The sequence below is a fragment of the Penicillium rubens genome (assembly GCF_028828025.1).
Source record: "Penicillium rubens strain IBT 27055 chromosome Unknown utg000002l_segment0_segment0, whole genome shotgun sequence".
Lineage (NCBI taxonomy): Eukaryota > Fungi > Ascomycota > Eurotiomycetes > Eurotiales > Aspergillaceae > Penicillium > Penicillium rubens.
In genome coordinates this window covers 3614551-3627382 of record NW_026890600.1, presented here as the reverse complement: position 1 = coordinate 3627382, position 12832 = coordinate 3614551, and the positions used below count along the sequence as shown (strand labels likewise).

Sequence of the window (12832 nt, the reverse complement as noted above, 5' to 3'; positions counted from 1 at the left end):
ATGGAAAAGAGGACTCCCAGTCGAAGTACCCAAAGCTGTCGTTTCAGAAAACAGCTCTTGCATATCAGTTGATGATTAGTGTAATTTCGTCCTTATAAAGGATGTATGAATAGGTGTCCATGCATTGAAGATTGTTGCCCGATAAGATCGAGAAGCCAAAGTATTATAGAGTTTTGGCAGATTTAGAGCTGAACTTGTCTTTAGACTAAGACGTAACCGGCAGTCGATTATTTATGGTCATATCATGTCGAGGAGGCAGTGCTGTAATCTTGAATTTCTAGGCGCTCCGCAGAAGAAGTTGAAACGTTGATCAACTGCCATGCTCGATATAGAACATTAAATTGTTAATCATACCGGTCAGTTATGGTTGGTAATCTGTCCAATGAGCAGTTGATATCCCTCCCTTGGTCTGATGGTTGACTCAAGTTGATTCAGAATGGATGGATTACCGGGGGCCGGGTCTACTGGCTTCCCCTTGAGAGATGATCTTCGACCCAATCAGGGCTTGCAGGTGTTGGCCTCTCACGTGTATAAGTATTGTTTCTCATCAGAGTAGGGCTGAAAGATGACGACGTGGGTCTGCGCATAGTACTTTCCCAGGTTGGCTAGACCAAGACCGGCAGGTTATTGCCAGAGGTTAGGGTTTCATGCATTAAGTATGATATTCCCAGGGCCTGCATTGTGTGTTCGTATTATTGGTCGTTAGAAAGCCACGAGACGCCCAGGGCGCCGGGTATGACCAGGAACGGTGTTGCGGTACTTGGTAAGATCTTTTATGTCTTTTTGTACATGTCCGTGACAAACATGTGGAACTGGTTTATAGCCATAAGTATCAAGAGCCTCACTATTATGGCCACATTACACAAGAGATACCCAAAGTTATACACATAATCCCCGATGCCATGTTAATAAGTTCAGATTCCATCCATAATTTTAATTCCAGTTTCTCAAGGTTGAGTCAGATTGGAGGTAACGGTAAAAGCCGGAGGTGGCAGCTCTTGCGTGGCGGGGTATCTTACTAGTAGGGAGCTGGGACTGATGTCTGGCAGGCATATTTCGCTCCAGAGCTATTCTGTATAGTTGATCATTACGGAAACCAGGTATTGCAGGGGGTAGAAAGTGAGCTCATATTGAGTCTGGGAATCTGGAATTCAGGTTCAGCTCCGGTAGTGCCATAGACCCTTAGCACTCACTGACACCGACGGCTAGCACCGTTAGTGCATTGTGGGTTGACCGTGTCCATTCTCATGATTGGCCAAATGATGAGAAGTTTGTGCTTATCCCATTATTTGACCACTCACGTCGTTCGATGGGGACCAAAATACGGGGGCCGTTCAAAACGAGGAGCGGTGTCCGCTACAATATGATCGGCGTGAGCCTCAGTGTGGCTTCGGGCCTATTATCCAGTCACTGTGTGAATAGTAACTATTACATTTGGACAGATTCTCCGGGGGTTTTCTGGGCATAGCAAATGATGGCCTGAATACTTCTACAATGGTACGTACGTTGTAAGCTGGTTGTGAGAGGATATCTTTGGTCTAAGAATAATATTCCATGGTAGTGTGTCTCACATCCGGAAACCAAAAAAAAGAAAAGAAAAGAAAAGCAGCATCGACTTCTTAATAGGACGGTCTATCGTGTATCTAAATCGTGGCTTAAACTAGACCCCCAAATCGTCAGATCGCCAAGTCTCCCCAGGGCTAAGGTGTTGGGTGGTCAGAATTACCGCCCCCACAATGTCTCAAAGATCCAAGGTCAGACTGCACTGCTTCTACAAAAATAGAGACATATCTCCAATGTCTCAAATTTGGCCCCAAGGTCACCAGGTTCGTCTCATGGATCTCTCTGTGTGCCTTGGATCAGACCCGATCTCTCACAGCATCATCCTGTCCGACCAAGAGGGGCGATTGCTCGCCCGGACCAGGTGTTCTCTTCTGGTCAGGGGTATCTCGGTATAGGACGTAGTGTTGGATGCAGAAGATCGCATCGAAGAAGATTGTAACGTTGCCCAGCAGTAGCTTGACCGGGTTGCCGGTGATACCGCTCCAGTCACTTTGAAGGCTGGAGTCAAGTACCAGTTGAAGCATTGAAAGGACCCCGCCAGCCAAGTCAAGAAGGATGGTTCCAATGCTCCATCCTACTGTAGATTGGCGCTTGTAGTTCAGCGCCACTTGAGGCATATATTTTACAATGGTGATCAGGAGCTTGATATACGAAAACAAGTAGATCTGGAGGGATTTAGCCTTGTCTTGTAGTTCCCCCGTGATTCAGCATTTCACTGAAGAAGGGCAGCATGTTTTCACCTACCACGTCAATCCACGCCCAAGTAGAAGGATCATACCCTCCGTCCGGACTTTGCGCCAACACGATCGCCGTAACCACTAGAGGAGCCAAGGCACATCCCCAAAAGAGCCATGCCATTGTCCAGCTAATCCTTTGGAAACGGGGAACGTGGAACCCCCAGATGAAAGGCCAAAATTGTGTGTACATTACGATGCACAATGCCACCGCGTGGGCCGCAAATGCGAAATCGTTAAACCGGACGGTGGGTTCGATCGAGGCAGGGTGGCGGGCCGCATACTGTGACCGAATGACGGGCGAGTAGAGGAAAGCAGAGGTGTATATCGCATAGCAGACAAAGCCCAGAGGGTTTATAGTTGATAAATCAATGGATAAGCCGACGGTCGAGTTGCGTTTCCAGTTGGTGATGGGCTGCGGATAAAAAGACCCCGACCAGCAGAGCATGCTATGCGCTCGAGTGAGCCATTAATCCAAGTGTCATATGAGATATAACTTCGGGTTCAACCGTAAACTTACTATGACCATCCTAAAAAGCTGGAAATCGGTCAGTCATGTTCATAAGGCCCGGTGGCATTCGGGTGCGAATAGGAGTTCACTAACCGGGACAAAGCTTTAATGAATATCTCGAGTTGAGGGCTCATGTTGGATTGAGGACACTCATCCCAAAGTATCAGGCGGGGGAAGAAGAGAAAGTGCGCAGGTGGGAAGCGACGATTTGGGCTCCATTCGCACGCAATCTTGTGATAAGATCAGCTGAGGATAAGACAGATAAGATAACAACCACGGGAACAGGCTAGTTGACTTCAGGAAGGCGGTCACAATAGCAATGCTGAGTCAGCGGCTGGTTGGCCCGGTAATGGGTTGTCGGAAAACAAATGACTGGGGGAATCGCTCAGCCTCTTGTTGTGATTCCTCTCTGCCCGAAGTGCCTGTGCGACGTGCATTTCTCTATTTCATACCAACAGCGTTGTCGGGCGCTTTTTCAATCCTATCCTAACCTCACATTCCGAATCTGTACGACTCTCTTTCCTCCCTCTCCTTACGCTCCGCCTCGACATCTACTTTACGACCCTTTCGAACCCTACTTAGATCTTGTAATACGACCAATTTTGCCATAAACTGGTCAACATACAATCAACCGGGCCAACTTTTATTGGACATTCCAGTTAGAATTCCGATCTCGTTATCGCATGGTGCATTCTTCAGATCGGGAGATCTCGAAAGATCTCCGGTAAATCCGACATTCCAGACTGAATATCGCATGGTCGTTCGAGTATTACCCGCAAAATGTCAGACTCGGATCTCGCCGCCGCTGGGAGCAGCACGTATGCATCCAATACCCTTCATGTTGGCGATGGCACCTGGGACTCCGGGCGAGATACCTTCCTGCTGCCCAATTTGATGGGGATCAACTTTGAGACGATGCGATACAATGGTTAGTCCAGAACATCAGCAATTTACTTTCGATATTGTTGCATACCTTTTCAACTTTCTTGTGACCACTGACACGTTACAGGCATGGGGAACCGTTTCAAGGATATGGCCGGATATCATTCCATAATCATCGCACACGGCGTCATTGCAACAATCGTTTTCTTGGGTATCGTCCCAACATCAATATTCATAATCCGATACTACTCCCGATGGAATCCTTATTGGGCATTCAAATTACATGTTTGGTGTCAGGTACTTACTTTGCTCTTAACCACGGTCGTGTTTGTGCTTGGGTGGTTTGCCGTTGGGCCCGAAAGAAGCCTAACCAACCCCCATCATGGAATTGGCCTAGCAATCTATGTTTTGGTCATCTTCCAGGTGCTGTGGGGCTGGTTCCTGCACAAGAAGGAGAGTAAGAGACAGCGACTCCACGTCCCTTTGAAACTAGTGGTAAGTAACACCCCAAGAAGGGATATATGGGCTCTCCTAACATATCATAGTTGCACCGGTGGTTGGGTCGTGCTCTTGTACTTCTCGGCATTGCTCAAATTCCACTGGGACTCACGCTCTACGGTTCGCCAAAGGTCCTTTTCATCCTATTCGCGCTGACAGCTTTCGGATACTTGGTTCTTTACTTTGTACTTTCTTACAAATATGACGTCGAAGGATACCACATGGGAAGTGATCTCGGTGGTCGCAGCCATTATACAGGTCCTTCAGAAATTTCAGAGCACCATGGCAATCACACAGGAGCAGCTCTCGCCGCAGGCGCTGCCGGTGCTGGTTTGGCCTCAATGTTTCGACGACGTACAAGCAGTCGCCACCCGAGCCATGCTTATGAAGACTCCCGCACATCCATTTCCGATGAAAAGTATTCGGATGAATCCTCCCACCATCATGGCGGTGGCGGTGGCGGTGGTGGAGGAGGTGGTGGTGGTTTCGGCAAGAAACTCCTCGAGATTGGCGCACTTGCTGGGGCTGCTCTCATGGCCAAGAAGTTCTGGGACCGCCGAAAGAAGCGTGAAGACGATGCTGAGTCTGGTCGCTATAGACCTGCGCATTCGCGCAGTACTAGCCACACGGATGAATCTCTCAGCAGACTGGAAGATGGTCGACCGGAGCCAACCCACCACACGCCCCTTAATCGACCACCGAGCCGTGTACCAAGCAGGTCTCAAAGTCCAGGCTCGTCTTACTATTACAACAGCACGTATTTCACCGAGCCGCCCAAGCGAAACGCTTCTCATGGGGTTAGAGACGCCGTTCTGGGTGCCGGTGCTTTCGCTGCCGTGAAGCGCCTGTTCAGCCGCGGTAAAAAGGACGATGAAGAGAAACGGCGGCTGGAGGATATCAAGCGCCGAGAATATGAGGACGAGGCGCTGCAGAGAGCAAACAGCAGACGGCGTCCACAGGCTGGAGAAAGTTTTTACCCACGAAGAAGGGCCAGTTCGTACAGTGAAACTGATCTTACTGAAACGGATTTGTCTCGTCCTCCACCTCGACATGCATCACATGGACATGGAGGATCTCCTCTTACTGCAGAGCCTCTCGCCTCCGGTGCTGTCCATAGTGCTGTATCAGATATGCCGCCTATGCCCCCGAGCCACCAGCAGTTCTCTGGCGACTTGAGACCCGAAGCTCCTCCCTCACGTCACTCCCTCGCCCATGATGGAGCTGAATTTGCATCAGGTGCGGCCGCTGGCGCAGCACTAGACGCAGCCTCCCGCCGCAATCGGAGCAGCAGCCGGCGCCGAGAGGACGACGTTGCCTCTCCACCGGTATCCGTGAAAGTCAAAATGCACAATGACGGACGACATGTGACACTCCGTCGACTGACCGAAGAAGAAGCGGCCGCGAGCCGCGAGGCCCGTCGCAGAGAGCGAAGAAACTCTCGACGTCGCAACAGCAGTGCGGGTTCTTTGTCTGGCAATGAAGACGCTGGTTATGACCGATGGCGTCGCGTTGAAGAGCTCGAACGTCAACAAGACGAGCAAATGCGACGTGAGCAGGCGGCAGCTGCTGCTCGCCTTGCCCCGCCACAGGCATCCATGGCTCCTTCAGGCAGCATTCCGGCGTCCTCATGGGGCGCTCCGCCTTCTCAAGTCAGCCAAATGCCGCCACCACCTCCAATTCCTGCGCCTTCTACCATCCCATACGGGGCAGGCAGTATCACTTCGCCCGCATATACCGGTACTGAGATGAGCGGTTCGTACGCGAACAACCGTCGCCGCAGACGTGCTGAACGAGCCCGGACTCGGCAAGAAAGGCAGCAGCAGCACGGCGTGGAATTCACCTGAGCGCTCTCTTAGTATCTAGCATTCTCCGTTTTCCCTTTCTCTTGTGTCCACTACAGGCCCAGCTTACGACATGTACAAAACGAGTTATGTGCTTCTCCAGCCGTGTTGATATAAATGATCTCCCCCCTGTCACGGTGCTATGTCTTTTTGAAATGTTCCCCTTTTTCTTGAATGTGCTTTTGAGGCGACGAAATGATTCTCTTAGCTAGCTTTTCCTTTCTTATCTCTTCTTCCATGATGCCAGCGATTTAACGGATCTTTTATTGGGTTGTCGATTGACTTTTTTTTTTCTGGTCTTCTTGTCTTTATCTTTGTGACAACGTACCTATCTGGGTATTGGTTATCCATATTCTTTTGCTACCGCTTGGGCCTTTACAGCCGAGCAGAAATGCAAGTTAGAAACTCTGGAATTCGATGAATCTTGAACAATATATCAAACTGGGATATGGCCCCTCTAGGCCCTAAACAAGAACCTTGGATTTTGTTGTCTAGTGGAATAATGTCGTTTTTCCTTTCCGTCGCCCTACTCTGTGGAAGTAGACTTCCTTACAGAATCACCATCTGGATATTGAGTATAGTGATCGAGCAATGAATCCGAGCCCTACAGAATGTGTCTTGGTACACTTGCCCCTTGCTGTCATATCTGGCTTATGGTAATTTATATTTCTCCCACCGCTTAGCGCACGACTCATGTCACCTTAGCGACCAGTAGAAAGGTATATATGATTTGGCTCTGCGTAGCCTCCGTGTTTTGCTACCGTGACTCTGTAAATCCCAAAAGTAGATACAAAAGGGGCTTCGAATTTGTAATAACACCTCATTGTCTGAGGCTCCCTCTGTTACTATCTGTGTAGAACTACTAATCTAGGCCGACTACCACATATCACACCCCCAATATCATACCAAGACCAAGCGGCTCGGCTCCACAATGAAAGCCCTAATCGGGCAGAAATGAAAGACAACAAAATAAAACTTCTTTTCAAGGCTCCATGGCTTTTTTCGGGGCTTCTCACAACCCAAAAACTTTCTGCATCCCAAGACCTATATCGTCTTTCGTCACTGGGTCTTCTGTGGCGAAATAAGGAAACCCGTCAACAAGAGCAAAAATGTAACGACGGCTGCATGATTCGAACATGCGCCCGCGAACGGAATTGATAGGGGAATCTTGATTTCAAGAATGACTTCAAGATGGTTCTAGTCAATCGCCTTAGACCACTCGGCCAAACCGCCATTTGATGGAGGAATTGTGCAGGAATTGACATCAAGAAGGTGTACTTTTTGAGGTCAAACGTCAAGCACAAAATTTAACATTAGGAGGGACGTTATATGTAAGAAGACTCCCTGGGATGTGAATTTAGTGTCGAATTTGGTGTGGAATTCACTGTTTATACCGCGCGTTAATCCCTGTTGCATATTGGCCAAACAAGATAGTAATTATTCGAAAGGTCTGAGTCTGACAACGTCGGATTCTATCGAGCTGTAAAGGTTCTCGCAACGATCTAGATACTACCCCGCACGCACGGTGAGGAGGAAGAGAAGGAGAGGAGAGAGAGCTATCAAACTGGGTAGCTTCTATCACTTGGTGATGCCTCAGGCGTCCAACATCCCCAACGATCCATCGAAGCTGAGGGTACACGAGAATTACCCTCAAACTTATAGGCCTGTACTGGTCTATGAGAATGAATCCGAATGGCCGGGTCCTGGGGTTCCTTCTTTGGGGAGGTTTGCAATATCGAAATCCGTCAGAACCACCCTCCCCGGGCTGTCAGGTATGATGAGTATGTTCTTGGGATAAAGCCCATTGCGTACGACTACAGCGCTCTTTCGGGCAATGTAACTTACGGTCTTGGAATTTGCCATTAAATGCGATTAATTCATACTCATGACTCGACTTTCAGCCACGAAAATATATCGAATAGAACAAGACTAAGCACGTTTGCGGGACACAAGGAGATACCAGTAGCATAATGATGCATACAAATAGTCTTTGGGAGAAAGTAGGAACGGAATTCGCCGATGTGCATGTCGCCCCGATCTTGTCCAATCTCAATTGCTCACCACCGTAAGGGTGTAGCTACTCAGCCCGAATGGCCGGTGTCTGGATACCACTGGCATCCGCAAGACACCCCGAATTTGGACAACAAAAGAATGATAATGTCCATCAGTAGATACAGTAAAGCTCTGACCAGGTAGAGCATTACAGCGCCGACTCGGGTGTTGGTCAATGGGTATGTTGCAATGAAGAAGACATTGAGAGGGACCAGCACAACGAGCGCAGGGACGATGAAGCAGGTGTGGAATAGCAAGTCATTAATGATCGGGTGGCAAGTGATGTTGTCGAATTTGGTAGGGAAATGCGGAGAAGGTTGTTGAGGGAGATCAGTTCGAGTTATTCGAAATTTAAAAGCATACTTTGGGGCTTTCTCACTGGATGAATTGGGCGCAGGTCGGATGCTGTAAAGCGAAAAGGAAACAGCAAAAAAAGCAGGGAGGTTCTTCTCCGTTTTACCCGCAATTGTCGAGTCATTTGCAACAGGCGTGTGAACCACGTTGCTGGCTCTCACTTCCCGGGCATCAGCACCCGAGGCAACACGAGTGGGGAACGCCGTTTGACGCGTTTCACGATCAGACAAGCTGAAAAGGGACGAGTTTCGCATATCATGGTTCTTTGGGATGCGAGCTGACAGAGACTGCGTTCTTTTCGTAGGGCTGTTGCATGGTGAGCTCTTTCGAGAGTACGTGCGACCAGCGACCTTCCATTTCCGGCATTGTTTCTTCTGTCGATGCGAAGCAACGTAATCCTGTCTTTTTTCGATCGAAGGTAGGGGACTACGTGCCGCACGAGAAGGCGGAGACAGAGAGGCCGCAGGAGGAGAAAATCGAACGCACCGCATCAGTGAACCTGGATTGCTAGAGTTCTTGAAGTTACCGGCATTTGTGCCTGGCCGATGATTCGCCAGGGCAGTGATGGGAGGTTTGATCCACTGTCGGCGGCCAACGGAAAGGCGTCGCAACTTTGAGGGTTTCTGAGATTCGCTTTCATCGCCTTGACAAGCAAAGCTTGCCTCTGGCGAATCTTGGAAGCAATCGAAATTGAACTCCTCCGCCTCGGGGGTATTACTCCTCCGTAGGTTCTCCATTTGATAGCGACGAAATGACTCAGTAGATTCCTCTGTGCTTCCTCGTTCGCTATTTGATGCGGGCGTGTTTTGGGGATTCAGGGGTTCAGCAAGGCCGTCAAGAGTGTGGTACTTATCCACGGCGACATCCAACTCAAGTCGAGAACAGTTTCGGCTGGAATCGAAACCACGGAATGACTCGCGAAGTTCAAGGATTCGGTGAGCTTGCTTTGGGCTCGCTTCTGCTTCTGTTTGGCTTCCTGGCTGTCGTTTGTCAGTTCCGTCAAACCGGGTGAATGGCGCAAACCCAGTGAATGGCTCAAAGAGAGGTGAACAGAAGCCATCCGTAGGTGAGTCCGTCATCGTCAGTCGAGTATCCACGGTGCCAAGGGGGTCTGATTTGAGTGATTTGGCGAATGCCATGACTGCACGGTCAGCTGAGGATGAAAGTCGATGGTCGTTGGAGATGAGACGGGCAAGTCAGGTGCTTGCTTAACTTCCAAGCTTGGAAGGTGCGCTCCCACCCTACCGCATAGGACTATACCTAGGTAGACACAAAAAATAATATAATAAGCAAGTATGATTAGAGGGAAATGGAGAATTGCTATAATTCTACAGGTTCATAGTTAGGGCGATAATGGTTATGTACATCAAGTCTATTTGACGTGGGCCTGCAGGGTCTCGAGAACCTGTTCAAGAAAAGTCAGTATTTAACCAGTCCAGTAGTCCCCAAGAGTTCATACCTCAAGCTCAATCTTGGCCTCAGCGATATCCTGCTCGCTGCCGCTGCCGCTGGCAATCTTCTGGGCCTCGGCGATCTGGGCGCGGATGGACTAGGAAGGAAGTTCCGGTTAGCTTAAGTCGCAACGTTGCAAAGGAAAATAACCTACATCGGCGCTGAACTCCTCAAGAGGGAAGCCCTCGACAGCGTTGATGCTGAGCTGGGAGTCGGGCTGGACAACGGCGAAGCCACCGGACACTATACAGGAACACCATTGTTAGTTGATCAATCCCAATTGAGAAGAATCCAGATTTGCGGAATGTCTCAGGACGCGAGGGTCGGACGTACGGAAGTACTGCTTGGTGGCGCCGCTCTCCTCGAGGATCTCGACGAGACCGGGCTTGAGCTGCTCGATGGAGGGAACGTGGTTGGCGAGGACACCCATCTCACCGGAGGCGGCGGGAATGTTGACCTGGGTACTGTGATCGCGGAGGTTCGTCAGTATTTACGGAAAGGGCGTAGGCACCGTCGACACGGGTGCAAGTGGAAGCATAACATACACGCCAGTCGAGCGGTAGATGGTCTGTCAATCAATTATCAAGTCAGTACTTAGGTTACGATGTTGGGATGCCGGCCGGAGTTCGTTCACGCACCTGGTGAGGCAGAGTCAGGGACAGCTTGATCTTGTCGGCGACGGCCTCAGCGTAACCACGGCGCTGAACGGGAGCACCGAGGAAAGAAGGGCGAGCCCGGAGGGCGGAGCGAGCGAAGCGGAAGGAGCTCATTTTGCAGTGGTGGATGACGTGCAAAGGCTGGATTATCCCTCTTGAAGTTGCGTTGCAAAGGTCGAAGTCGGAATGCCGGTTGTTCCCTAGCGTCTGGTCACGTGCTACGGGAATTCAACGGCCGGACTATGGCCAGTATGAGCGTTGTTACTACGGTCATGCTACGCATGTTTTATGAGAACACGAGGAGAAAACAAATTATTCCAATTAATGCTCTACATATTTCATTATCCGTCCATTTTGGAGTCTAGGTCCCTGCGGGAAGTTCGATTCCAAACTGTAATGCCGAGAACAAGTTGATCGGGAAGGACCCGCTGGTAATCAGACGCAGCGGGTTGTATATGTCTATCGGACTTGCTGTTTTATGTGGCCTCCGAAATAAAGTCTTCTTCATACCCGGACAGCTGTACTTTACTCGGAGATGCAAAGTATATCCATCACGTGATGCATATAAATCAGGGTCACGTGTAGGCGAGTGGCAGAACAAGGTGAGAAAAAGTCGTAGACTGAAGAACCGCCAAAGCAAGCTAAAAAAGGCACAAATTTTCATTTATCTAGACCGATCTAATAAAATGCAATAAGGATACGATACTATATCAAGCTACTATGACGTTGCTTAGGACAATCTTGCAGTTAGCAAGCTATGTAGTGATGCGTTAGTATGTACACCGCCCGATAAGCGAGATCCCACAAACGGAACGAGCCCTAGCCGACCCTCCTAGGCCTGACGTCCCTATTCCCACTCCTCTCTATCCATCACACCGTCAATCAGCGACAACATCCGACAAGATGGCCAGTACGTTTTTACCACGACCCTATGACCTTGCCTCTTTTGCAAGCTGTGAGGCAGGGAAAAAAAAAGGCCATGGCGCTGACATGATTTTCACCCACAGAGTCCAAGAACGCGTCCCAGCACCACAACAGCCAGAAGGCTCACCGTAACGGGTACGTCTACCCTTGAACTTCCTCGATTATCCTACTGTTACACTTTCCCGACCTTTTTCAATCGATTCAATGGACATGGTGGAAAAGCTAGTGTGCGAATCGTTTTATCCGGGGTGATGATTTTGAGGTTACGACTTGAATATTCGCTCGGGCAATCTCTTCGAACTACTGCATTCGACCACCATACATCACGCCATCCCAACCAGGACCGAATCGCTGATATATCTTCTCAAACAGTATCAAGAAGCCCAAGACCAACCGTTACCCCTCCCTCAAGGGTGTTGACCCCAAGTTCCGCCGCAACCACCGTCACGCTCTCCACGGCACCATGAAGGCCCTTGTACGTTGACCACAACCCGAACCCAACATCCACCACCCATGTCACGGAATACTGACCCATTGAACAGAAGGAGCGCAAGGAGGGCAAGCGTGAGGTCGCATAGATTATGAACTCAGTCTTAAAAAAATGGGAAACATGAAATGCAACTCGAGCGTGCAAGAGGTCCAGAGAACATAACGTGTGCGATGATCAAGGACGGTCCGCTGTGTCGAATAGGCCTGGTTTTTGCTTATTCCTTGCGCGACGAGCCTCGAGTTGTTTGATATCGATAAATCAACGGGCTTAATTCGATGTGCACAGCGGTGCCCTTTTCCCAAGCGGATCAATTCTGCTGTTTCCTTTTATTTCTCCTTCCAGACTCGAGGGCTCGACTTCGTCTGTGTTGCGACCCTTGAGCTTAGTCTCTCCCCGTTTTCCCCCAAGTCCCCGTCCGGCATATGTGTGTACAGCTGCGTGCTTTTTCTCATGCGCGATTGCTGAAGGATTTTTCTTAACGTGCCAAGAATAACCCCCAAGTTCCCGATTGCTATATATCCTGTCTTGATTCTTCTCGATCGTGACAGGGTTCATGGTCAGGGGGCTACATCCCGTAAGCAGTAACAGTTTCTATACTTAGACATATTCGAATCAATTTATTCAGTCTAGATCCCATCAATGAACTGTCAAAATCTAGACAGCGTTAGAAAGCCAAATCACCAATACATTGGTGCGGAGAACTTCACCGTTCATAGTTGAGCGCAGGAACACAACGGCCGATAGGATATACAGCTTGATCTAGCCTGGACCTCGAGGATTCGGCTTGTGTGCCTCTATGATGGCTGCGTATGTTTCAATAGGCTCCTCTATATTTTCAACCTCCTTCAAGGTAGGGTCTTCCTTTACCTTATTCA

The 12832-nt window shown here is 49.5% G+C and overlaps 5 protein-coding genes across 5 annotated transcripts; 2 read left to right on the top strand and 3 right to left on the bottom strand.

The window, feature by feature from the left end:
- Positions 1–1859: 1859 nt before the first annotated feature.
- N7525_003843 (putative L-cystine transporter) lies at positions 1860–2942 on the bottom strand (the record flags this gene model as incomplete). The annotated part of the gene is made up of 4 exons (XM_002566401.1): positions 1860–2228; positions 2308–2746; positions 2818–2835; positions 2902–2942. The coding sequence occupies 4 exons, from the start codon at positions 2940–2942 to the stop codon at positions 1860–1862; spliced, it is 867 nt and encodes a 288-aa protein (XP_002566447.1).
- Positions 2943–3588: 646 nt separating this feature from the next.
- Positions 3589–6032, top strand: N7525_003842 (uncharacterized protein; the record flags this gene model as incomplete). The annotated part of the gene is made up of 3 exons (XM_002566402.1): positions 3589–3736; positions 3818–4185; positions 4236–6032. The coding sequence occupies 3 exons, from the start codon at positions 3589–3591 to the stop codon at positions 6030–6032; spliced, it is 2313 nt and encodes a 770-aa protein (XP_002566448.1).
- Positions 6033–8110: 2078 nt separating this feature from the next.
- On the bottom strand, positions 8111–9574 carry N7525_003841 (uncharacterized protein; the record flags this gene model as incomplete). Its single annotated transcript, XM_002566403.2, has 1 exon — positions 8111–9574. The coding sequence occupies one exon, from the start codon at positions 9572–9574 to the stop codon at positions 8111–8113; it is 1464 nt and encodes a 487-aa protein (XP_002566449.2).
- A 233-nt stretch (positions 9575–9807) lies between these two features.
- On the bottom strand, positions 9808–10657 carry N7525_003840 (F1F0 ATP synthase subunit delta; the record flags this gene model as incomplete). Its single annotated transcript, XM_002566404.2, has 6 exons — positions 9808–9840; positions 9895–9984; positions 10042–10130; positions 10221–10351; positions 10433–10455; positions 10526–10657. 6 exons carry the CDS (start codon positions 10655–10657, stop codon positions 9808–9810), a joined length of 498 nt encoding a protein of 165 aa, XP_002566450.2.
- Positions 10658–11438: 781 nt separating this feature from the next.
- Positions 11439–12263, top strand: N7525_003839 (60S ribosomal protein eL29). The gene is made up of 4 exons (XM_002566405.2): positions 11439–11453; positions 11551–11602; positions 11840–11942; positions 12010–12263. The coding sequence occupies exons 1-4, from the start codon at positions 11447–11449 to the stop codon at positions 12043–12045; spliced, it is 198 nt and encodes a 65-aa protein (XP_002566451.1). The 5' UTR covers positions 11439–11446; the 3' UTR covers positions 12046–12263.
- Positions 12264–12832: the final 569 nt, after the last annotated feature.